Source organism: Panthera leo, chromosome Y (assembly GCF_018350215.1).
Source record: "Panthera leo isolate Ple1 chromosome Y, P.leo_Ple1_pat1.1, whole genome shotgun sequence".
NCBI lineage: Eukaryota > Metazoa > Chordata > Mammalia > Carnivora > Felidae > Panthera > Panthera leo.
In genome coordinates, this window is record NC_056697.1 from 878,838 (window position 1) to 904,717 (window position 25,880).

The following is a 25,880-nucleotide window of genomic DNA, read 5'->3' on the forward strand; positions in this document are numbered from 1 at the left end:
ATTCTGTCTCCCTCTCTCTCTGCCCCTCCCCACTACACGCTCTGTCTCTCTCTCAAAAATAAATAAACATTAAAAAAATTAAAAGAAAGAAAGAACAGGAGGTCAGGACACACACAAACAGGGAGGGACGACCACAGAATGATGTGAGGACACAGGGACAGAAGACCGACTCTACACGCCCAGGAAAGAGGCCTGACGAGGAACCAGCCTCAGCCTTGCGTGGCCTCAGGCTCACAGCCTCAGCCCTGCCTGGACCTCAGATTCCAGGCCTCAGCCCTGCCTGAATCTCAGCCTCCCAGCCTCAGCCCTACCTGGACCTCAACCCCCAGCCTGGCCCTGCCTGGACCACAGACACCCAGCCTCACGCCTGTCTGGACCTCAGACCCCCAGCTTCAGCCCTGCCTGGATCTCAGACCTCCAGCCTCAGCCCTGCTTGAATCTCAGACCACCAGACTCAGCCCTGCCTGGATATCAGACTCCCAGCCTCTTCCCTGCCTAGATCTCAGACTTCCATCCTCAGCCCTGCCTGGATCTCAGACTTCCAGCCTCGGCCCTGCCTGGATCTCAGACTCCCAGCCTCAGCCCTGCTTGAATCTCAGACCCTCACCCTCAGCCCTGCCTGGATCTCAGACTCCAGGCCTCAGCCCTACTTGTATCTCAGACCCCCAGCCTCAGCCCTGCCAGGACCTCAGACCCCCAGACTGAGCCTCGCCTGGACCTCAGAATTTCAACCTCAGCCCTGCCTGGATCTCAGACTCCCAGCCTCGGCCCTACTTGGATCTCAGACCCCCAGCCTCGGCCCTGACAGGACTTCAGACCCCCAGAATGAGCCTCGCCTGGACCTCAGACTCCCAGCCTCAGCCCTGACTGGATCTCAGACCCTCAGCCTCAGCCCTGCCTGGATCTCAGACTCCCAGCCTTGGCCCTACTTGGATCTCAGAACCCTAAGGCTCAGCCCTGCCTGGATCTCAGACTCCCAGCCTCCGCCCTGCCTGGATCTCAGTCTCTCAGCCTCAGCCCTGCCTGGATCTCAGACTCCCAGCCTCCGCCCCGCCTGGACCTCAGACTCCCAGCCTCAGCCCTGCTTGAATCTCAGACCCTCACCCTCAGCCCTGCCTGGATCTCAGACTCCAGGCCTCGGCCCTACTTGTATCTCAGACCCCCAGCCTCAGCCCTGCCAGGACCTCAGACCCCCAGACTGAGCCTCGCCTGGACCTCAGAATTTCAACCTCAGCCTTGCCTGGATCTCAGACCCCCAGACTCAGCCCCACGTGGACCTCAGACTCCCAGCCTGAGCCCTGCCTGGATGTCAGAGTCCCACCCTCAACCCTGCCTGGATCTAAGACCCCCAGCCTTGGCCCTGCCTGGATCTCAGACTCCCAGCCTCGGCCCTGCCTGGACCTCAGGCTCCCAGCCTCGGCCCTGCCTGGACCTCAGACACCCAGCCTCAGCCCCTCCTGGATGTCAGATTCCCACACTCAGGCTCTCCTGGATCTCAGACCCCCAACCTCAGCCCTGCCTGGATCTGAGACTCCCAGCCTCGGCCCTGCCTGGATCTCAGACCCCCAGCGTCAGCCCTGCATGGATCTCAGACCCTTAAACTCAGCCCCTCCTGGACATCAGACCCCCAGCCTCAGCCCCTCCTGGATCTCAGCCTCCCAGCCTCAGCCCTGCCTGGATCTCAGGCTCCCAGGCTCGGCCCTGCCTGGACCTCAGACACCCAGCCTCAGCCCCTCCTGGATGTCAGATTCCCACACTCAGGCTCTCCTGGACCTCAGACCCCCAGCCTCAGCCCTGCCTGGATCTCAGACCTCCAGCCTTGGCCCTGTGTTGACCTCAGACACCCAGCCTCAGCCCTGCCTGGACCTCAGACCCCCAACCTTGGCCCTGCCTGGATCTCAGACTCCCAGGCTCAGCCTTGCCTAGATCTCAACCTCCCAGCCTCAGCCCTGCTTGGATGTCAGACCCCTAGCTGCGGGCTTGCCTGGACCTCAAACCCCCAGCCTCGGCCTTGCCTGGATCTCAGACTTTCAGCCTCAGCCCTACCTGGAACTCAGACCCCCAGCCTCAGCCCTCCTGGACCTCAGGCCCCCAGACTCAGCCCTGCCTACATCTCAGACTCCCAGCGTCAGCCACCCCTGCATCTCAGACCCCCAGCCTCAGCCCTCCTGGACGTCAGACCCCAGCTGGGTGGTGGCTCCGAACTGCAAACCCACGTCAATGCTGAAGATTAGACAAAACTCCCCTTGAGAACAGGAACGGGTTTTGTGCTTTGAAGCTAAAAGAGCCAGTGAGACTCTATCGCTGTGACCTCTGGGCGGGCTGCCTGTGAGGTGGTTTCCTGCAGGCTCTGGGATAAAACTCTTTTCTTTGCATCCGTGGAGGGTTTTCTGGGTGGGAAAGAGGTTTTTTGGAATCATCTTTCCCCAACACACACACACACACACACACACACGAGCTCCAAACTTATTTACTGCAACGGGCAGAGACCCCAGACAGACAGATCTCGATAATCTATGCAGTTGAAGCCCAGGCGATAAACCTTCCTTTATTTCCATTACAAAAGAAAAACACAGTATGTCCTCAAGGGCAGGATGGATCTGGTCGAAGGTCCACCTGCGTCCAGACTCAACACCATGCGTGTGGACGCCCACAGAAACGGACTCTGCTGGAGAACGCGGTCCTGTCGTTGCCGAGTGGCTCTTTTCGCGTGTGAGGGCAGGATCCGCGTGGCTCGTTCGCATCCGTAAAGCAGGCTTCCTTTCCTACCCGGGAGCGGAGTGGGTTGCTCGCGGGGCATGTGTGCTGCGTCACAAAAGGGCTCGCAAAGTGCCCAGGATGGTAAATGTTGTCGGAACAGCCACGCGGGCGACGTGCACGGAGGGAGGCGACGTCAGGGAGCCCTGGCCAGCGTCCTTCGCGATGGATGGGAAACCATCAGCCGCAGGCACATGTGAGCTGGAAACAAGAAGCACTCGACAGACGGAGTCCCGTCCACCATGCGTGGGGGGAAAGCTGACACACGGAGTGCCCTGGCTGGGCGGTTAGGATCCTCAGTGAGCCCCCCACCCCCGCCACACACTCTGGCATAGTTGGTGTTCCCTTGGTGGTCGTACTGAGTCCCTCAGATGCTATAGTGTCAATGTAGGCCTCAATGTTGGGTTTTGAGTTTGCACCCCCTCATAACAGCATGTATGAGTTGTCAGTCATCACAAACGTGAAGCCCCCCAGAGAGACCACCTCGCCCCCTTGTGGGGGCTGGCACGCGACCGGGCTGGCATCCCTGGAGGCCTCTTCCCCCTCCGTTGGAGGGCACAACGGGCCGGTCGTCACGATGGGCATCTCGGCCTCGGCCTTCTGTAGCTGGACAACGAGGGTCTCTTCGGGGACACACTCCTGCTCCGTGGCCTCCGTCTTGGCCACGTGGGACACGTTCTGTGTATCCTTGATCCACTCCTGCGGGAATAATAAAACAGTGCATCTTGAGCGCGAGGAAATGCCTCGGGGCTGGTGCAAGGGTCCTGTGGCCAAGCATCCCAGGGCCCCGGGCAGCCTCCCTGGGGCGCACACGCGGAGCCCAGGGGAACACAACACCCTCTCGTTCGAGTTTGGCATCTTTGAGCTCCGCCCACGGTGCTTTTAGACCCGCCTCTAATCCTCAGCCTCAGAGGCTGTTTCTAAACCCTGTGCGGCTCCTTTCACGTGTTAGGACAAGAAACAGGACTTTCGTGGTGGCGCTTCTGGAACTTGATTCTGGTTGCGGGTCTCGCGGGGTCTTGTCGTCAGGACGATTGCTCAGCGAGCGGGTCCAGGTGGGGCCCGGATGCTGTGATTCTAAACAGTTGTATCAACCTCTGTCCTGTGTCAGCACAGAGCCCAACAAGGGCGGGGCCTGGCTGGCTCAGTCGGCAGAATGTGCCACACGGATCCCTGTGGGGTCAACCCCTGCATCAGGCTCTGCGCTGACGGCTCGGAGCCCGGAACCCGCTTCGGATTCTGTGTCTCCCTCTCTCTCTGCCCCTCCCCCGCTCACGCTCTGACTCTGTCTCGAAAACCAATAAACGGTGACCTTACAACTGCAGCACAGTCCTGCTCACCCTCGAAGCTCAAGTCCAAATAGCACAGCGTACTCAACACGCCCTATTCGCCAACACATCTTCTACTCCCCTTCCCTCGCCTGCCAGCCACAGGCCCACCCGCCCTTCTCCTCTGCCCTGTCACTTCTGCACGCTTGGTCACGCTTGGTCAAAACACCGCGGGAGCCCGCGGGTCTCAGTACCTCTTTGGGGTTACGCTTCTTTTCTGGGACGCCCCAGAGTCATGTGCACACGAAACTAACTTTGTCTGCCGCCCATCTGTCTTTTGTGCGTTTCACTGGCAGGTTCTGGACACAGAAACTAAGGGGTGGAGGACGAGGTTTCCCCTGCTGTGTTCTTCCTCCCTTGTATCTAAGGGGTTTGGACATTCAGCTTCCTCCTCGAGGAGGTGGAAGTCCCACAGCCTCCATACAGAAGCTTGTTTGGGAAACGGTCTTTGCAGATGGGATGAAGGGACGATCGGACAAGAGCCCATCCGGGATCAGGGGGGCCCTAAGCCAACGGCAGGTGTTAAGGCAGAGGCAGAGACGGGAGGGACGTGGCCATTGGCCCAAGGACGCCTGGAGCCCCAGAAGCTGGAAGAGGAGGAGGGACCCTCCCCTGGAGACTCTGGAGGGACTGCGGTCCTGCCCCTCCTGGATCTCAGCGGCCCTGCCCTGCCTGGACCTCAGCGGCCCTGTCCCCTCTGGATCTCAGGGGTCCTGCCTCCTCTGAAACTCAGTGGCCCTGCCCCGCCTGGATCTCAGCGGCCCTGCCCTGCCTGGATCTCAGCGGCCCTGCCCTGCCTGGATCTCAGCGGCCCTTCCCTGCCTGGGTCTCAGTGGTCCTGCCCCCCCTGGATCTCAGCAGCCCCACCCTGCCTGGGTCTCAGCCTCTGGTGTGCAGAACTGGGAGACAGGAGGTGATTTATCTGTGTTGTTTGAAGCCTCTGCTTGGGGGCCGTGCCGGGAAAGTGCTGACTCATTGTGCTGCACAAGGCAAGCCAGTGGGGTTGAGCTCCCGAGGGTGGGGGCTGCTCCCCTCCCCCCAATTCTCTCAAGTGAATGAAGTAACGGCCGTAAACCGTTTTAAAAGCGGAAGTCTATGGTTTGTTTTCAGAGGTGACATGTTGACAGCACAACTTCCTGGGGAGATCAGAGGGTCGATTGGGCTGGAAAATCCCGAGAGGGCACAGATCTCCGGGGCCGATTGGAGCAGAGGCCGCCCTCTGAGACCCTGCCTGCACCTCGTGTGCGTGAGCAAGAGAAAAACAAGCACGCTGCGGGCTCTGGGTTCAGGAAAGGCTCGAGGGCGTCTCGGGAGGTCGCTGGCTTGGCTTGGAAACAGGGCACAGGGCGGGAGCTTGGAGACAAACGGGAGGAGGGCACTTACCTGGAAGTTGCCGCGGTGCAGTTCAAAGAGCCCAGGGAAGGTGAGCTTGGGATCGGGCACGCTGGGCATGAGGCACTTGTGCAGTCTGAAACGCACAAGGAGATCTGGTCAGGCGGGCGGGCGGCGAGTGACCCCAGGACCATGGTTTCCCTCAAGGCCACGAACGCACTGATTGGTGGAAACAGTCCGAAGAGGGGGGCCTGGTGGCAGTTACGACGCAGGAGACACTGGGGGAGCCTCCTGCCCTTCCCCACCTGCCTAAAATCTGACGCAGCGCTTTCCCAGCTTGCGACGGAAATTTTCATTTGTAAAGGCGCCCCCCACCCCCACTTTTCACCAGGAAGAGAACCAATGTTATCAGCAACAAATTTCCACACACACGACCTTTCTCGCCATGAATTTTCTCTGTTCATGTTCTAGTCTCCTTCCCACAGTTTCCGCCCTAGAGCTCCGGGACGCCTTGTCCTCTGCCTACCCGCAGGTGCACAAGCCCGTTGCTAAAGTCGTGGCTGAGCTCCCCAGACAAACTGCTGCTCCGCGTGTTCATTTCCTCCCAGGGAATCCCGCGTGCACCGAAAATCATGCCATCAGTACAGAAACATATACCTTTTCTCCTGTTAACCGGCCTTTGGTCACTTTAATTCACAGGCCCTCAGACACTGAAATTAAGAGGTTGTAATGTAATATGATCCTAATCTAATATGACTGGTGGCTTTATAAAAAGAGAGACCGATTACCAGGATGGGTGTGCTCACAGGCAGAAGGGACACAAGGAGAGTGTGGCATGCAAGGACACATGCTAAGGAGACAGACCGCGGGAGAAACCAACGGTGCCCACACCTGGATCTCAGACCCCCAGCCTCAGCCCTGCCTGCATCTCAGACCCCCAGCCTCCAGCCCTGCTTGAATCGAGCCTCCCAGGCTCAGACCTGCCTGGATCTCAGACTCCCAGCCTCGGCCCTGCCTGGACCTCAGCCTCCCAGCCTCAGCCCTGCCTGGATCTCAGACCCCCAGCCTCAGCCCTGCTTGAATTGAGCCTCCCAGGCTCAGACCTGCCTGGACCTCAACCTCCAAGCTTCAGCCCTGCCTGGATCTCAGATTCTAGGCCTCCAGCCCTGCCTGAACTGCACACTCCCAACCTCAGCCCCCCCTGGATCTCAGACCCATCCAGCCTCAGCCCTGCCTGGATCTCAGACTCCCAGCCTCAGCCCCTCCTGGATCTCAGACTCCCAACCTCGGCCCTGCCTGGATCTCATACTCCTGGCCTCAACCCTGCCTGGAACTCAGACCCCCTGACTCAGACCTGCCTGGATTTCACACTCCCAGCCTCAGCCCTGCCTGCATCTCAGACTCCCAGCCTCGGCCCTGCCTGGACCTCAGCCTCCCAGCCTCGGCCGAGCCTGGACCTCAGACCCCCAGACTCAACCCCACGTGGACCTCAGACTCCCAGCCTGAGCCCTGCCTGGAACTCAGACCCCCTGACTCAGACCTGCCTGGATTTCAGACTCCCAGCCTCAGCCCTGCCTGGACCTCAGCCTCCCAGCCTCAGCCCCTCCTCGATCTCAGACTCCCAGCCTCAACCCCTCCTGGATCTCAGACTCCCAACCTCGGCCCTGCCTGGATCTCATACTCCTGGCCTCAGCCCTGCCTGGAACTCAGACCCCCTGACTCAGACCTGCCTGGACCTCAGCCTCCCAGCCTCGGCCGAGCCTGGACCTCAGACCCCCAGACTCAGCCCCACGTGGACCTCAGACTCCCAGCCTGAGCCCTGCCTGGAACTCAGACCCCCTGACTCAGACCTGCCTGGATTTCAGACTCCCAGCCTCAGCCCTGCCTGGACCTCAGCCTCCCAGCCTCAGCCCCTCCTCGATCTCAGACTCCCAGCCTCAACCCCTCCTGGATCTCAGACTCCCAACCTCGGCCCTGCCTGGATCTCATACTCCTGGCCTCAGCCCTGCCTGGAACTCAGACCCCCTGACTCAGACCTGCCTGGACCTCAGCCTCCCAGCCTCGGCCGAGCCTGGACCTCAGACCCCCAGACTCAGCCCCACGTGGACCTCAGACTCCCAGCCTGAGCCCTGCCTGGAACTCAGACCCCCTGACTCAGACCTGCCTGGATTTCAGACTCCCAGCCTCAGCCCTGCCTGGACCTCAGCCTCCCAGCCTCAGCCCCTCCTCGATCTCAGACTCCCAACCTCGGCCCTGCCTGGATCTCATACTCCTGGCCTCAGCCCTGCCTGGAACTCAGACCTCTTGACTCAGACCTGCCTGGATTTCAGACTCCCAGCCTCGGCCCTGCCTGGACCTCAGCCTCCCAGCCTCGGCCGAGCCTGGACCTCAGACCCCCAGACTCAGACCTGCCTGGATGTCAGACCCCCAGACTCAGCCCTGCCTGGATCTCAGCCTCCCAGCCTCCAGAATTGAGATGGGATAGATGTCTGTGGTGGGAGCTTCTCCTTGTTTGCTCCTTTGTTACAGGAACCCTAAGATACCAGTACAGTTGACTTTTTAGTCCTCACTGCAAGTAGGGGCTCCCCTTGAAAACAGTGCCAAGTGTTAATGTGCTCCAGGAAGTGAGACCCTAACTTTGCCTCAGGGGTGCTTCCAGGTCTGTATTTAAAACACCAGACAGGGGTGCCTGGGTGGCTCTGTCAGTTAAGCGTCCGACTTCGGCTCAGGTCATGATCTCACTGTTCATGAGTTCAACCCCTGCATCAGGCTCTGCACTGACAGCTCAGAGCCCGGAGGCTGCTTCGTATTCTGTGTCTCCCTCTCTCTCTGCCCCTCCCCTGCTCATGCTCTGTCTCTCTTTGTGTCTCAGCAATAAATAAACGTTAAAAAAAATTATTAATAAATCAATAAAACCCCAAGCACATCACTGGTAGAGAAGTGTTTGGACATCAGCGACTCAAGCTGGGAAAACAGAAGCGATTGGGTGGAAAGGTCATGCGCCACCCACAAGAATTAAACGCAGCGTCTCTGCCCCGTAGCACGTTCCGAGGGGACCCTCCGGAGTTGTGCCACCCACCCCCCGGCACAGACCTGGCCTCAGTGCTCCGGGACCGTTCTATATCTTCCTCTACGCGTGACCCCCAGCTGTTGCTATGGAAACCTCATCCTAAGAAGCAAGCAAGGCACCCGCCCCCCCCCCCCCAGGGCACCTGCACCTGTAAACGTCACAGTGGAACGTCTGGGCTCACGTAAAGCAAAGACATGCAGCCCTTGATTTCGGCTCCGGTCATGATCTCTTGGTCCTGGGATTGAGCCCCGTATCGGGCTCAGCGAGGAGTTCAGAGCCTGCTTTGCATTCTTTCTCTCTCTCTCTCTTTCTCTGTCTCTCTCCTCTCTCTGTCTCTCTCCCACCCGTGCTTGCTCTCCCTCAAATTAAATAAACAAAGTTAAAAAAAAAACCAAAGGGTCATCTTTACCTCCGTACTTTCCATAAAGACAGAAGGAGAAGGGACACGGTCAGCAAGGCAATCATACCACAAATTAAAATAAATTTGGGGAAAAGCTTTTTCTCCTGGCATGAATCTGAAGCAAAACAGAACGAGCACTGTGAGTGTTCAACATGATTGGTCAGGCTCCAACCCCCACCCTCTACTTTTCTGCCCTTATAAATGGCAGGGTCAGAAAATCTTGATTTCAGTGGAAAATATCCTGGAAAGAGTGATGGTGTCTCTGGACACCACGGTAGGAGTCAACACACTGCCCTCAAGTACCTGCATTGCCAAGGGGGGGCGGGGGGCATTGAGGATACTGAGGCTTACTTTTGGCGATCATTTGTCTGTCTGTCTATCCATCTATCCATCCATCCATCCATCCATCCAACATATCTATGTATCTATGTATCTATCTATCATCTACCTATCCATTCATCCATCCATCCATCATATGTATGTATCTATGTATCTATCCATCCATTCATCCATCCATCCATCCATCCATCCATCATATCTATGTATGTATGTATGTATGTATGTATGTATGTATCATCTATCTATCTATCATCTATCTGTCTATCCATCCATTCACCCATCCATCATATCTATCTATCTATCTATCTATCCATCCATCTATCCATTCGTCCATCCATCCATCCATCCATCCATCATATCTATGTATCTATCTATCATCTATCTGTCTGTCTATCCATCCATCCATCCATCCATTATATCTATCTATCTATCTATCCATGTATCTATCCATTCATCCATCCATCCATCCATCCATCCATCATATGTATGTATCTATGTATCTATGTATCTATCTATTTATCTATCTATCTAATCTATCTATCTAATCTATCCATGCATCCATCATATCTATGTATCTATGTATCTATCTACCCATCCACCCATCCATCCTTCCAACCATCATATTTATGTATGTATGTATGTATCTATCTATCTATCTATCTACTTATCTATCAACTGTCTTTTATTTACCTATCAATGTCAATGTATCTATCATCTATTTATGTATATAGCTATAATCTATGCCTAGATCAATGTAACATTCATAAGTAGTACTTGTTATTATTGTTGCTGTTAATACAAATAAAAATGAAATTACCCAATGAGGTAGGGAGCCTAGAGAGAGAAACGAGAAGGGCCCTCACTTTCAAACTGAACTCTGAAGTAGACAGTGAGGTCATTCGTGTTTTCAGGTGCCCCCATTCCACTCCCCCCAAAAGACAGGCTGATGGCCCGTGCACTGCTGTGTAGCAAGCTTCACCTCTCAGCTCGCCCCTCTGCTGGTGTGTCACCTTGGACCAGTCACTTGGGTAAGTGTCAGAGCCGTAGCTGGACTCCAGTGTTTTGACTCTGGCCCGGAAGAAATAACATTTCTCAGAATCCAAGCCTTGCATCGTAACATTGCAGGTTTCGCCCTCCTTCGACTGGAGAAAGAAAGCAAAGACAGTGATCACTGCCTTAGCCCAACTCTTTACCCTCGTGCGAGAGACTCACATAGGACACCTGCTTTTCAGCATTCATGTTGTTGTTGCAATTCCTCTGCCTGCCTAGCTATAAGCAACGGCAGAGACAAATGCAGCAACAATCTCCCCACTCCTCTCCAAGAAGAAGCAATCCTTTGGAACACATACTCCCACAGATGCTTTTAAAGATTACTCAGTGAAAACTTATTCCTTATAAAAAGAACAGTAATTCTTTGTATGAATCCAAAAGTGACTCATACTTACTTTGGAGACTTTAGAAAACATACACACACACAAACACTCAACCAAAAAACCGTAAAAACCTTTCATTCTATCTCCATGATATAATCAGTTAAGAGTGATTACACATCGCTTGTACCACTAAATGTCACTTTTTATCACTAAATATCACTTCTTGTCACTAAAAAGCCTTTGGTGGCTCTTACATATTTGATCATATAGATGTGCCATAATTTATTTGACTATCTTTCTATTGTGTGTCATATAGGTGGCCTCCAATGCTTTGTATTTATTTCAGATGTTTCAATAGACGTGTTTGTGAATAAAACCTCATCCCCATTTTCAATTCTTTCCTTATAATCAGTCTCTAAAAAGGGGCTCAATAGATGAGAATTGGGCAACTTATACACACTTCAAGTCTGTTAACACTCAATATCGTTGATCAGGACACATTGTGTTACTAGCATGTTCTTCAGATAAACTCCAATACCCACCTATTACTGAGACATGTGTTTCTTGGATGAGTTTCATCAAATTTCATTTCAGTGGTTCCGTTCTACCAGACCAGCAGTAGGTCAGTTTTCTCTTTTTTGATAGGCTCCCTGCAGCTTCTAGTACATACAACTGCCTTACGACGATCCTCTCATTACAGTGCATTCTCATTTTTATCCTTACTGTTGCATTTCTCTTCCCAAGTTGCCCTAGCTACGTGCTCTTTCTGTGCCCTCATTGCATGGGATTTAGTAGACACTCAGTCAGTATATCTCAAATGAATGTTGAAGGCAGCCCTTCCCATCCCCCCTAGGGATGGGAGACATCGAGTGTCCTGGGCTGAGATGTTCAGTAATGCTCACCCTGCCTTCTCTCCCCCTACTCCCTGGATGGGGCCATGGGATACGGTGCTTCTGGTCGACCTCACCATCCAAGTCTGCAGAGATCAGTGAACCCAGGTGTACTTGCAGAATTATGGAATCATTGACTCCTGAGAGTGGCAGGTGACTCAGTCCACGTTGCTTAACCACTTGTGCTGTCCTGTAGGAGAGCCCCTCCAATCCAACTTCAGACTTGGGGGCCTTCACTGATGGGCACCTCCCTGCACCTGGTTGCAGGTGATTCCATTTGCTGTCTGCAGATTTCTCCCATTGGCTCCCGTTCCCCTTCTGCGAAGAACTCAATCCCTTGTCTATGCGGTAGCCGTCTGATTATTGGAAGATAGCTGTGAGCCACTGGGTCATTCATAGTCACGTAATTTTAATTTATTCCATAGACCGTGCTCATACACTCAGAACCAGAAAGGGTTCCCCTATGTTTACAAGGCACACAAACAGGGGTGGGGTGGGTGGCACCCAGGGTGTAACTGGGAGGGGGTGATGGTGATGAATTTTATTTGTGAATCGGGCCACATTTGGCATCCACTGTTTTAGTCATATGTCAGCCTAGGTGTTACTGCGTTTTTAATCAGCCGACTTTAGACCACTCCATAAGGTGGGTGAGCCTCACTCAATCAGTTGAAAGCCTTGACAGGACAGACTGGAGTTTCCCAGAGAAGAGGAAATTCGGTCTCAAGACCATAATGGGAAACCTGTCTGGGTTTCCAGCCTGCTGGGCTGAGACTCACCTGACCCTATAATCCCAGAAGCACTTCCTTAAAATAAATGTCAACACACGTCTCAGAGCCTCTCCACGTCTCTCTCAGTTACCACCTGGGGAGTCTCGCTCACACTCGCCCTGAGAAGACACCACCCCCCACTCACCTGCCACTCCGTGTCGAAAACGCTCTTGTATTGGATTTCGTACAGAAGACGCTTGTAGGGCAGGTCAGAACAGGTGACCGTCACAGCGTCTTCATGCCAGCGGAAACTCAAATCTTCTGGGGAGCTGGGTTTCACTGAGAAGGAGAGACAACAGAATGACCGCCACCTCTAGGAAGACAAAGGTTCCACATCGCTAACGTTATAGGGGTAAGTTTGCTTAGATGCACGTTTTTCTGCCTGCATGAATCCTTCCGTAAATACCTTATGGGATTGAGGGCTTATCTATCGCAGAGGTTTTAACCAGAGCGTCAAGGACCTGTGTGTGGGTCACGGAAGGAACTCTTTGAAATTGTGTAAAAAGTTCTGAAGTATCTGTTATGGGATCCAGAGTGTGGCCCTAAAAAAAGGATGTGTTAAAGTCCTAGCCCCCCCCCCAATATCTCACAATACGACTGTGTTTTAAAATGGAATCATTAGAGGTGTAATTATTAAAGATAAGATGGGGGTTAGTGGAGTAGGGTGTGTTCTGATCCTATATCATTGGTGTCCTCATAGGAAGAGACAGACACACAGAGGGACAAGGGCGTGGGAACACACATAGATGATATACCTCTGGGCCTGTGAAGGTAGAAGGATAGATGGGGCTGATGTCTCTACAAACGAAGGGACACCAAGGGTTGCCAGAAAGCCACCAGAAGCCAAGAGACAAGCATGGAACAGATTCTCCCCCACAGCCTCCAGAAGGAGCTAGCCTTGTTTCATACGCCAGGGTTTTTGTAAGTGTGGGAGAGTACATTGCTCTGGTTTTGAGCCACTCATTTTGTGGTCATTGGTTACCGTCAGTCCAGCAAACCGAAATGAAGACTGAACATGGGAAACGTCACATGAGACTCCTTCCCAGTCAGCTTGTTCTGTACCAAAGGGACACTGAGGTGGGTTAAACGGCATCCCCCCACAAGAACGTCCAAGTCCTAATCTCTGGCACCTGAGAATGTGGCTTTATTAGTAAATTAGTAAAATTTCATCAAGGTAGGATGAGGTCATCGTGGATGAGGGTGGCCCTGAATCCAATGGCTGGTGTCGTTGTATTAAGCTGCCCAGTTTCTGGTAATTTGTTATGGCTGCCCTTGGAAGCTGCTACAGAGCCCTTGACTAATTTTATGCGTAAAGGGTCCATAGCCCTCGTCACGGGCTGAGATAGACTGTGACACTCCATCCATCAAAAAACAGAAAAAAAAAGAAAAAAAAAACCCACAGCTACCTTACAGAAATCTAGAGTAAAGAATAAACATTTTGGAAAGAGGGTTTCATCCTATTTGTACAGTTTTGTAACCCGAGATCGACGGCCAACCCTGGAGGCAGCTGATTAAAACCCATGGGGTGCTATCGAGGGTGAGAGGGCGTTTCTCTCTGTCTCTCTGCTGGGGGCCAGGGGGCCATGCTACATCTTGGGCTTGGTGTCTCCCCTCACAGCCTCCACGGGGTCCCCCGGGGTCCCCTGCTCAGTGTGGACGCATCCCTGCCCGGTGTGTGTGACAAGACAGACTTTGTAGACGGCCAGTCTCTTCTCCGTTGGAGGAGGAAAGCAGCACGTGGCACTGACTTCTTTTTGGGTACTTACGGTACGCGCTTATCCACTCGCACTTTTGGAAAAGGATATCCGTTCCATTCCCAAGGGAAAAGCACAGGATTTCGTCCTTTCTGGCCTCCAGGAGGCAGCCGGCAGTGTGGCTTTCGTGAATGATGTAGTTGCAGCATGGGCGACTGGCCTCATCACTACTCAACCTGCAATTAGAAAACAGAACGCTTCAGCCGTAGACAGCCTGTGAAAATAACACCTTGGCACATCGACGGCAAGTGGTGTTTATTCTTTACAAGGACAAGGACTCTTTCCTACAAGCACAGCAAGAACGATCGGAACAGAAAAGCGTCCCTTCTCTCGAAAGGTGAGGCCCCTTGAATGTCTCCTGGACTGGGCTGCAAGCGGGCTTTGCAAGGACTAATCCCTGGAATCTGTGAATGGCATCGGATTGGGAAATACAGTCAGTGTCGACGTGATTAAAAGGTCTGGACGTAAGATCATCAGGCATGAGACTGTGTCCTAGAGTGAATGGAGGCATCTGTGCAAGAAACACAAGGGAACGGACACAGACAGGGAGCAGAAGCCACATGAAGCCACAGGCAGACATGGGAGGGACATTAACCAAGAGACACCTGAGGACTCGGAAGCTGGAAGAGGCAGGGAGGACGCTTCCCTGGAGCCTCTGGAAGGACTATGACCATGACCCTCCTGGATCTCAGTGGTCCTGTCCCCCCACCCCAATCTCAGCGGCCCTGTCACTCCTGGACCTCAGCAGCCCTGCCCACGCTGGATCTCAGACTTCTGGTCTCCAGATCTGGGAAAGCATGAATTTCTGCTGTTCTAAGCTGCACAATTTCCAGTACTTTGTCACAACTGCCCCCAGAAAACTAACAAAAGTACAGTTTAACTTGCATGGTAACCATGCCCCTGAGTTGAGGAGGCACTTGGGGAGGGACACAGCAAGACTGAAGATGTGTCTCAGGTATCCTGCAACGTTACGTCCAGGCAGTGGCCAGATCAACGACGCCCTTGGTAACAAACTGATACTCAAGTGACGTAGCTGTGTGAGTGCCTAGGAATCCCAGCGCCTTTTTCTTCCTGAGTCTCATTTATCACCCCAATTCACCTTAAAACACAGCTCCTGCCTACACTTTCCCATTGATCTCTTCTGGTTCCAAACTGTGAAGAATCGATCACACACCAGACACCTCCCCTTCACAGAACTGAGACTCGACTAATTGGAGAATCCTTTGCTCCCTCATCTATGCTCCTGTGTTGGAGTGAGTGACACACATAAGCCCGTGATAGGGACACACATTTTCAGAAGGTGGCGGTCGCTAAGCTCGTGTGAAAAATCCCACAAGGTTCACCTTTGCCATGGCTGCAACTCAAGGAAAGTTGTGTCTGTGTCGGTCAGAATCTAGGTGGTTTTGAGCGTGACTCAGTCATCACTCAGTTCCATGTCTTGGGGATCTTTGGTTGCAGTCGCGGTGAGGGCTCGAGGCTAGACCGGCCTTAGACGTTCACACGTGCACGTTCTGGCTCTTCCCACGTGCGCTATCTCTGCCTCCCAACTGTTGGCGTCTCAGAGGGAGACATATTTGAGCTCAGAGCACGGTTTCCCCGTCCCGAGAGCACTTACTTGTAGACGAAAGTCAGATTTGTCCCGGAGTATCGGCTCGGGCTCCATGTGACCCGCACAGTCTCAAAGTTAAAGTTGATAATCCGAACCTGCAGGACTGGTTCTGGGTGAAAAGAGACAAATAGGGTGTCTTTTGAGGCAATGCTGAAAACGGTTGGAGGTTTGTAAAAGGACAGCAGCACATCTGTCATAAGGATAGTAGACTGCTTTAAAGGGACAGATAGAATCACGATTGTCCGAAACAAGCCAAGCATTAATTATATCGGTAAGGCCGGCAGGATAGATAAAGGTTGCTCAGGATAGAAGCAAACGTCAGCAGCAAGGCTACAGCTACCCAGGGACGCCTGGGTGGCTCAGTCGGTTAAGCCTCCAACTTTGATTCAGGTCATGATCTCACAGTTCATGGGTTCGAGCCCTTCATCAGGCTCTGTGCTGACAGCTCAGAGCCTGGAGCCTGCTTCAGATTCTGTGTCTCCCTCTCTCTCTCTTCCTCTCCGTCTCCCTCTCCCTCTCTCCCCCCCCCCTCAAAAATAAACATTAAAAACAAAGATTATAGCGACCTTTCTTGTGATGTTCACAAGAGATAATGGCCATTATTAGAGTAAACAGCACCTATGGAGTGTGAACCATGTGTCTGATGACATCATGTTTTGTAGTCACACGAAGGGCATTAGACACCAACAAACTCACTGTCTCTCTTGGAACAGCACACATGACAAGTTGAGAAAAAGTTTACAGACAAGTGAGTCCTTTGGTCTTGGCTTTTAAAGTTACTTAAGCTGGTGCAGTTTTGATGCTCACAGATGTCTGGGTTAGTCATTGTGAAAGTGGTTAGTGGGTGTATTCTAGCATCGGGAAAATATGCACTGATCCTGAGGGTTACAACGGGCAACTTTCCAAGTGTCAGAGAAGGGAGTAACAATTTGGGGAATAAGGAAGACTAGCATGAACTCAGTGGTGTTGGGTTGGGTTAAAGTGGATAGAGAATAGATAGATAGATAGATAGATAGATAGATAGATAGACAGACATGGTGGGTGGATGGGCAGATGGATGGATGGATAGATAGATAGATAGATAGATAGACAGACATGATGGATGGATGGTTAGATAGATAGATAGATAGATAGATAGATAGGGGATACATATGTACGTAGATAGATAATCGATGGTTGGATGGATGGATGGATGGATGGATGGAAAGATGATGGATGGATGGATGGATAGATAGATAGATAGATAGGTAGACATGATGGATGGATGGATGGATGGATGGATGGATAGATAGATAGACAGACATGATGGATGGATGGTTAGATAGATAGATAAATGGATAGGGGATGGATATGTAGGTAGATAGATAATCGATGGTTGGATGGATGGATGGATAGATGGAAAGATGATTGATGGGTGGATAGATAGATAGATAGATAGATATGATGGATGGATGGTTAGATAAATATGATGGATGGATGGATGGATGGATGGATAGAAAGATATGATGGATGGATAGATAGATAGATACACAGACATGATGGATGGATGTTTAGATAGATATGTAGGTAGATAGATAATCGATGGTTGGATGGATGGATGGATAGATGGAAAGATGATTGATGGGTGGATAGATAGATAGATAGATAGATATGATGGATGGATGGTTAGATAAATATGATGGATGGATGGATGGATGGATGGATAGAAAGATATGATGGATGGATAGATAGATAGATACACAGACATGATGGATGGATGTTTAGATAGATATGTAGGTAGATAGATAATCGATGGTTGGATGGATGGATGGATGGATAGATGGAAAGATGATTGATGGGTGGATAGACAGATAGATAGATATAAAGATGGATGGATAGATGGATCGATGGATGGATCAAAGGACACATTTCTAGCACCCAGCAGGTTGTGGGTGAGAGGAAGGTGAACAGACACATGTCCACAAATGCTGAGAAAGAGAGTCTGGAAGTCCCCAGGTCAGGGACTCCCACTCCACCTTCAGTTCTGGGTTCAACCCCCATCCCCACCCCTCCAGCAGGAGGCAAATACATGTCCTGGTGCTATCGCTGTGTGCTCAGCTCTGACATCTCTGGGCTGGATAGTTCGGCCTGATGGACACTCATGGGGTCACATCCCACCTCATGGTCCAGAATTAACCATTCTCTCTCACTGTTGGCCCCACAGCAACCCAAATCCAATCTTGTGTTTCACTAATGTGTCCCTCAGGAGCTCCTACCAATATTCTCACACAATGGACCAATGACTGTCTACACTGTGGAAATGAACAAAGACCACCCGAATGAGAACAGGCAGAAGAGGTTTATTGAAAGCTTGCTGTACCATGTGATTGGCTGGAGGGGCTTTCTCTGATTGGTTCTGAGTTGGAAGCGTGGATGCAATTTAGGGAAGTCGTCAGATATTGACTCGAGGGGCTGGTTTCCTGGACAGGTTGCCCAGGTTGCGTATCAGAGCTCTGTTTTCATAGATCATTTGGCCATTGGCCATTTGCGTAGTCTGTCTTTCAATGTCCTGCATGTTGGCAATCTGGCTTCCATTAATCAACACAGCTATTCTACTTATTCTAGTTTTCTTTTTCCAATCTGGTTGATGACATCACATCACCCACTGTGCCCAGCCCTGTGCTCAACACGTGGAAAAAGCTTCAGGAAAGACATGCTGAACTGATAAGCAAAGGCATGTAAATAAGTTGGACTCTCTGTGAAAACTCCCGTCATGGGACTCTGGGTCTATCACAGCCTCTGAAAATCAAAGGCAGAATGAGGGGTATGAATTTTCCTTGAGTTTTTTTTTTTTTTTTTTTTTTTTTTTAATAATTTTTTTTTTCAACGTTTTTTATTTTATTTTTGGGACAGAGAGAGACAGAGCATGAACGGGGGAGGGGCAGAGAGAGAGGGAGACACAGAATCGGAAACAGGCTCCAGGCTCCGAGCCATCAGCCCAGAGCCTGACGCGGGGCTCGAACTCACGGACCGCGAGATCGTGACCTGGCTGAAGTCGGACACTCAACCGACTGCGCCACCCAGGCGCCCCATTCCTTGAGTTTTTAAGGAAGTCTTTCTAATGCTCAGAGTGTGCAGAATACTTCTGTTCTGTGCTGGCCATTGTTCCTGATGTAACTGATCACACTATAGGTGATCTTGACCTTCATGCATCGGTTCCAGAAATAGAGAGAGAGAGGTCGAGAAGGACGTTCTGGCTTCTGGAAACCCCTGATCTTCCAAAGGGGAACGAGTGTCCATTTGTTACGGTGAACACGTTCAGGTTCTGAAAGGGAGGGAACTTGACCGCTCAGTCCTCAGCAAACATTAGGTTAGATTCTTTGACCTCCGTCTGCGGGAAATGTCTGATTGATAAAGCCAGACAGCTCAATCCACCAGCAGGAAAGCAGAAGTGATCTTGTGGTTTCATCTGATGAGTTGGCTGCAGGGACAGGAGGCAGCTTCCTCGATTCGAGGAGGAGAAACAGGGACGTCAGTTGGGCATCTGACTTTGGCTCAGGTCATGATCTCACAGTTCACAGGTTTGAGCCCCACGTCGGACTCTGTGCTGGCAGCTCGGAGCCTGCAACCTGCTTCCCCCTCTCTCTCTGAGCCTCTCGTCCCCATCTCTCTCAAAAATAAATACACATTAAAAAAATTTAAAAAGTAAAAAAAATAAATAAAGGACAAAGAAAAGGTAGTTACTGTGTCCCTGTTGCTTCCTTCCAAGGATGGACTGAGGCATTCCTGTCAAGCATACGTGAGGGACATGTCTGGGGTCCTCAACATGGGGGTGTGGGCAAGACATCTCTGAGAAGGGGATGGAATCCATGGGAGACTCCCCGCTGACCGTATAAAATATTTTCGTGCAGCACAGTGCTGCTGTTGAGGCAGTGGGACCTGAGATTAGCAAGCCATTTGTAAGGGCTCAGGTGCGGTTTGCAAAGTACAAAGGAAACCTTTGCTTGTGCATGTGGTCCTCACCCCTGCCCTGTGCCTTGTAAGGGCAAATCTAAATTTAAAAATAAAAGACCTCATTGTTCCTGTTAAAAATGAACGGGGCGTCTGGCTGGCTCAGGCAGTGGAGCGTGAGATTCTCGATCTTGGGGTTGTGATTCACGTTGGCTCTTGAGAGTTCTTTAAAGGCATCTTCCAATTATTAAAACATAATTTAAAATCTAAAATAAAATAAAATAAACTATCTTTTCTCCATAAAATAAAATAAAATAAAATAAAATAAAATAAACTATCTTTTCTCCATAAAATAAAATATCTTTTCTCCATAAAATAAAATAAACTATCTTTTCTCCATAAAATAAAATATCTTTTCTCCATAAAATAAATAAAATAAAATAAAATAAAATAAAATAAAATAAAATAAACTATCTTTTCTCCATTGGATGAAGCCAGTTAGCTCAATGCAGATGATCACATCCATGAATTTAGGGAGAACTTTGTATGACAAACAGTTGACGAGGCTCCTACTGGGGAACTAGTGATCGCTTGTCCCCGGAATACGTGTGTAATGGGCTCTGCCCACCAGCTCTATAAACGGGCTTCCATCTTCGCAAAGCTCTTTAACGGATTGCATGGGAGTCAGACGGCGTTGAGGCTGAATGTTTATTTTAACATATGATGGTTCTTCTCCTTTGTGGACGAGGCTTCTGGACGGGCAGCCATTTTGCCTCTGATTAAATTTTCCAGACAGGGTGAGGAGAACCCACACGTCTGTAGGAATTACCCACCCTCCTGGGCCACGGTCCGTCTGTTACTTCCACAAAGTGATGTCATCTGAGTCTTGTGGTCTGAGGGGTGCCACCTTTGAACATCAGTGGCTCAGCAACAAGGAACTTTTTGGAAAAGATGCTTTACCCCACTGTTGGTCAGAAAACGTGTGAACTTTACTAGATGTGATCAATTTATTGGGCTCTGTCGAGAGGCAAAGGTGTAAAACTGTAGAACCTGTAGGACAGACATCCCTAGTGACACAAGGTGTCTGTCCAGAGGGTGGGGGGTGAGGGAGAGAGAGACAAAGGTCTTCAGGGCACTGATTTCCAGACTTCATCAATAGTTCATGAGAATCTCTGTCCAGAGGGTGGGGGTGAGGGAGAGAGAGACAAAGGTCTTTGGGGCACTGATTTCCAGACTTCATCAATAGTTCATGAGAATCTCTGTCCAGAGGGTGGGGGTGAGGGAGAGAGAGACAAAGATCTTCGGGGCACTGATTTCCAGACTTCATCAATAGTTCATGAGAATCCACAGTTCCGTGGAGACCCCCTCATGCACAAGATGGGGCCCTCATGGGGACTGAGTTTTAGTTTGGGAAGCTGAGAACATTCTAGAAATGGATGGTAGGGATAGTTGCACAAAAATGTGAGTGTACTTAACACAGTGCTTAACATGGAAATTTTTACATATAGTCTACCATAATTGTTTAATTTTTTTAATGTTTGTTTATTCCTCAGAGAGAGACAGAGAGAGAGAGACAGAGACAGAGAGAGAAAGAGAGAGAGAGAGAGAGAGAGACCGTGAGTGGGGGAGGGTCAGGGTCAGAGGGAGACACAGAATCGGAAGCAGGCTCCAGGCTCCAAGCTATCAGCACAGAGCCCAATGCGGGGCTCGAGCTCACGAACCATGAGATCATGACCTGAGCTGAAGTCGGACGCTCACCCCATGAGCCCCCCAGGAGCCTCAGTTTACCATAACTGTTTAAAACAGAATGAGCAACTTAATTTTGTAAAAATTGTATCTGACCACATAATTTTATGATACCTCATGACCTGGTCTTGGGAGCAACCTAAGAAAGGGTTGAAAAGGGGGCGCCTGGGTGGCTCAGTCGGTGAAGCGTCCAACTCTCGCTTTGCAGGGCAGGTCATCGGTTGACCTCATGGTTCATGACAAGGAGCCCCCCCCCACCCCCCAGGTCGGGCTCTGTGCTGACGGCCTGGGACCTGCTGGGGATTCTCTCTCTCTCTCTCTCTCTCTCTCTCTCTCTCAAAATAAATAAACATTTTTAAAAGCCTATTCTATCAAAAAGAAAAAAAAAGACAGAAATGGTTGCTATGAATTCTCCTGATTCTGATCATGTTTTCTATACAGACAGAAAAGGTGATTAATGAATCATGAGAATTTGCTGCAACGAGGGACTCTGCCCCCAAAGAGCCCTGGGTATTTCTGGGGTGAGTACACAAAGTCCCATCAGAGTAGCAGGTCACGGGGCCCGGGGGTTGGGGGGGGAGGGAACCACGGTGTCACAAGGTAGGCAATGTCACTTAGAATGCTTGCTCACTTCCCATTCCCGGGGGCCCTCGGGTTTCCAGTGACGAGACCATTGCCAACCCAACACGCACGGCGACGGTCGAGTAGGAAAGTGTCTGAATCTACTCCTGAAACAAATACGACACTATTCGTTGGCTGCCTTGAGTTTAAGTGACAAAAAGAACCAAGGTTTTTTTTTTTTTTTTTAAGCTGGGGTATGCCTGGGGCGGGGGTTCAGTGGACTGAGTGTCTGACTTGGGCTCAGATCATGACTTCAGGGTTCATGGGTTTGAGCCGCACGTCTGGCTCCCTGCTGTCAGTGGGCATCCGCCTCTCTGTCCCTCTCTCTGTGCCCCGTGGCTTTCTGAGTCCCCGTAGATTCACGACGGGACACCCTGGGTTCCCGGCACTCAGTTCCGAAGGCTTTCCCAGCTGCAGGGACTCGGGGGGAAGGCAGGTCTCTTGTAAGAAGGGCGAGCAAACCACAGATGCCTTTCAGCGAGAAAACCAGCTTCAGTGTTTTCTGAGAAGTTACTAGAAAGGCTTTCCGTGCGTTCAGCTTGACCCTGAGCCATCAGTGGGCCTGTCTGTCCACCTCTGTCCAGTAAAGACGCTTAGAGGCACCCGCTGATGGATGTGTTTCAAGCGGGTCAGGATCCACAGCTCGTCTAAACCCAGGGTGTCTGGGGGCCTCCGTCCCTTAAGTGTCCGACTCTTCATTTGGGCTCGGGTCCTGATCTCACGGTTCGTGGGTTCGAGCCCCGCCTCGGGGTCTGTGCTGATGGCTCAGGGCCTGGAACCCGGTTCGGATTCCGCGTCTCCCTCTCTCTCTGCCCCTCCCCCACTCGCACTCCGTCTCTGACTGCACACAGTCTGGGAATCACCAGGCCAGCCCGGGGACCCCCCCATCCAGGCTCCCTCGGACCCCTTCCTGGGCCGGCTGGAAACCCCATGTGTCACCAGCAGACCATAGCAAACAGGTGCCCACGGACCCTTGCAAACCAGGCACGTAAGCAGGCAGTGTGACAGTTCAGAACCGAAAAGTCCCTGATGTGCCCTCGGGGGCTCCCATCTCCACCACCCGCCAGGCTAGAAAATCAAGTCCAACCTGTTCGGGAAGGAAGGACACCTGCCCCCAGGCTCTCCGCCCTCTCTCCCTGGCCCCTTCTATCAAAGCTTGTAACATATGAGCATGGACAGGGAAAGAAGGTTCTGGAAACAAGCAGCCCCAGGTTCAGACAACACACACCTGTGACGGCCTGACACGGCGGGGACACCCTCATGTTCGTCCGAGGATCTCTGGTGACTTGCTCTTCTCACCAGCAGATACACGTTAATTGAAAGCAAACCCTTGGATCTCTTGCAAGGAAGGCAGCAAGAACCGTGAAACCACCCAGAATCTCGGTGGGGCACCCAGGGGTTCTTTTATTTATTTACTTTTCCATTCACGCCTGATCCATTCAAACGCCATGAACAATGAGCCCTCTGTGGGGCGCCCGGGGGGCTTATGCATCACCTCTGGATTTCAGCTCAGGTCATGATCTCGGGGTTTGTGAGTTTGAGCCCTGACTCTGTGCTGACAGTGCGGAGCCTGCTTGGGATTCTCCCTCTCTGACTGTGCCCCTCTCCTGCTCATTTTCTCTCTCTCTCTCTCTCTCTCTCTCTCTATCCCTCTTTCTGCCCCTCCCCTGCTCTCTTGCTCTCTCTCTTAAAATAAATAAATAAACATGAAAAAACAACAGTGACCTTTCACATCAGAGAAACTCAGATTTTCAGAGACTCACAGAACTGTCCAAGCTCCTTGTTACTTTTACAAACAAAAAACAAACAAAAAGACACTGTAGTTGCAAAAGAGAAAAAAAAAAGATAAGAAAGAAAGAGAAAGAGAGAGAAGGAAGGAAGGTAGGAAGGAAGAGAAAGAAAGAAAGAATAAGAAAAGGAAGGAAGGAGTGAAGGAAGGTAAGAGAAAGAAAGAGAGAAAGAAAGAAAGAGAAAGAGAGAGAAGGAAGGAAGGAAGAGAAAGAAAGAAAGAAAGAAAGAAAGAAGAAAAGGAAGGAAGGAGTGAAGGAAGGTAAGAGAAAGAAAGAAAAAAAGAAAAAAGAGAGAAGGAAGGAAGGAAGAGAAAGAAAGAAAGAACAAGAAAAGGAAGGAAGGAGTGAAGGAAGGTAAGAGAAAGAAAGAAAGAAAGAAAGAAAGAAAGAAAGAAAGAAAGAGAAAAGGAAGGAAGGAATGAAGGAAGGTAAGAGAAAGAAAGAAAGAAAGAAAGAAAAGAAAGAAAGAAGAAAAAAGGAAGGAAGGAGTGAAGGAAGGTAAGAGAAAGAAAGAGAGAGAGAAAAAAGAAAGGAAAGGAGAGAAAGAAAGAAAGATGGAGAGAGAAAGAAAGAAAGAAGCAGAGAGAAAGAAGGAAAGAAAGAAAGAAAGAGAGAGAGAAAAAGAAGGAAGGAAGGAATGAAGGAGGGAAGAAAGAAAGAAAGAAAGAAAGAAAGAAAGAAAGAAAGAAAGATGGAGAGAGAAAGAAGGAAAGAAAGAAAGAGAAAGAAAGAGAAGAAAGAAACAAGAAAAGGAAGGAAGGAGTGAAGTAAGGAAGGAAAGAAAGGAAGAAAGAAAGAAGGAAAGAAAGGAAAGAAAGAAACAAAGAAAGAAAGAAAGAAAGGAAAGGAAAGGAAAGAAAGAGGGAGAGAGAAAGAAGGAAGGAAAGAGAAAGAAAGAAAGAAAGAAAGAAAGAAAGAAAGAAAGAAGACACAAGAAAAGGAAGGAGTGAAGTAAGGAAAGAAAGAAAGAAAGAAAGAGAAGGAAGGAAAGAGAAAGAAAGAAAGAAAGAAAGAAAGAAGAAACAAGAAAAAGAAGGAAGGAGTGAAGTAAGGAACGAAGGAAGGAAAGAAAGAAAGAAAGAAGCAAGAAACAAGAAAAAGAAGGAAGGAGTGAAGGAAAGAAAGAAAGAAAGAAAGAAAGAAAGAAAGAAAGAGGGAGAGAGAAAGAAGGAAAGAAAGAAAGAAAGAAAGAAAGAAAGAAAGAAAGAGGGAGAGAGAAAGAAGGAAAGAAAGAGAAGGAAAGAAAGAAAAGAAGGAAGGAAGGGGAAGGGCAGGGAAGGGTAGGTTCAACTCAAGGACACTCTGCACACGTCACCGCATCTGCACGGTGGCTCACCCTGGCCCGCGTCCCCCGAAGCCGTCGCACGTCCCAGCAGAAACAGGGCGGCCGCTGCACAGGGCAGGAAGACTGTCCTCATGCTGGGACAGAGAGGAGGCAGTGAGCAGGATCTGGGCCCTGACGCCTAAGGCACAGAGGTCACCCTGTTTTTAAAGAGTGGAACAGAAACAAGGAAATGACAACGGGAAGCAGGGTGGATCTTAAAAAGACGACTCTTGAGAAAAAAAAAAAACAAAAAAAAACCAACATCACGACCAACAAGCAACATCAGTCTTGCATCCACGCTGACGAGCTGGGCTCCAAGCCTTCCCGGCTGGTCAGGACCATGCTGAGCGGAGTGGGCTCCTGCAGCCACTTTGTGCTCAGGGCTGCTGGACAGCAGGCTTCAAGGTCACCCAGAGGCACAGACATTTGGTGCCCCCTCCCCATCTGTCTCCAGCCGCGTGGGCGTGAGCCTGGCATCCCTACGGTCACACTCTGGGGACTTTCAGAATTCGAATGACGAATCTCTCTTTTTTTTTTTTTTTTTGGTCTCAGGGTTATGAGTTCAAGCCCCCCACTGGGGATCGAGATGACCTTCAAAAATGTTTTTCTTCAATTCAACTACTAAGAACAGTGATGTCTGTATTTGCAAAAACAGCCCCAGTTACCAAGCATTTTCACACTCACAGAATTTGTGACCAGAACGACATAGGCAAAAAGAAAACAAACAAAACAAAATAAAGCAGGAATAAGTTTATTCTAGAGTTAAAAACTGTGTGTTTAGGGGCACCCGGGTGGCTCAGTCGGTTGAGCATCTGACTCTCGGTTTCAGCTCAGGTCACGATTTCACAGT

General features: G+C 50.7%; 1 protein-coding gene across 1 annotated transcript; it reads right to left on the bottom strand.

Annotated features, from left to right (window-relative positions):
- Positions 1–2,524: 2,524 nt before the first annotated feature.
- Positions 2,525–25,152, bottom strand: CRLF2 (cytokine receptor like factor 2). Its single transcript, XM_042926555.1, has 8 exons — positions 25,043–25,152; positions 15,626–15,728; positions 14,023–14,186; positions 12,402–12,535; positions 10,206–10,368; positions 8,897–9,002; positions 5,469–5,553; positions 2,525–3,456 (listed from the first exon to the last, which is right to left on the bottom strand). Exons 1-8 carry the CDS (start codon positions 25,122–25,124, stop codon positions 3,181–3,183), a joined length of 1,113 nt encoding a protein of 370 aa, XP_042782489.1. The 5' UTR covers positions 25,125–25,152; the 3' UTR covers positions 2,525–3,180.
- Between the last annotated feature and the right edge of the window lie 728 nt (positions 25,153–25,880).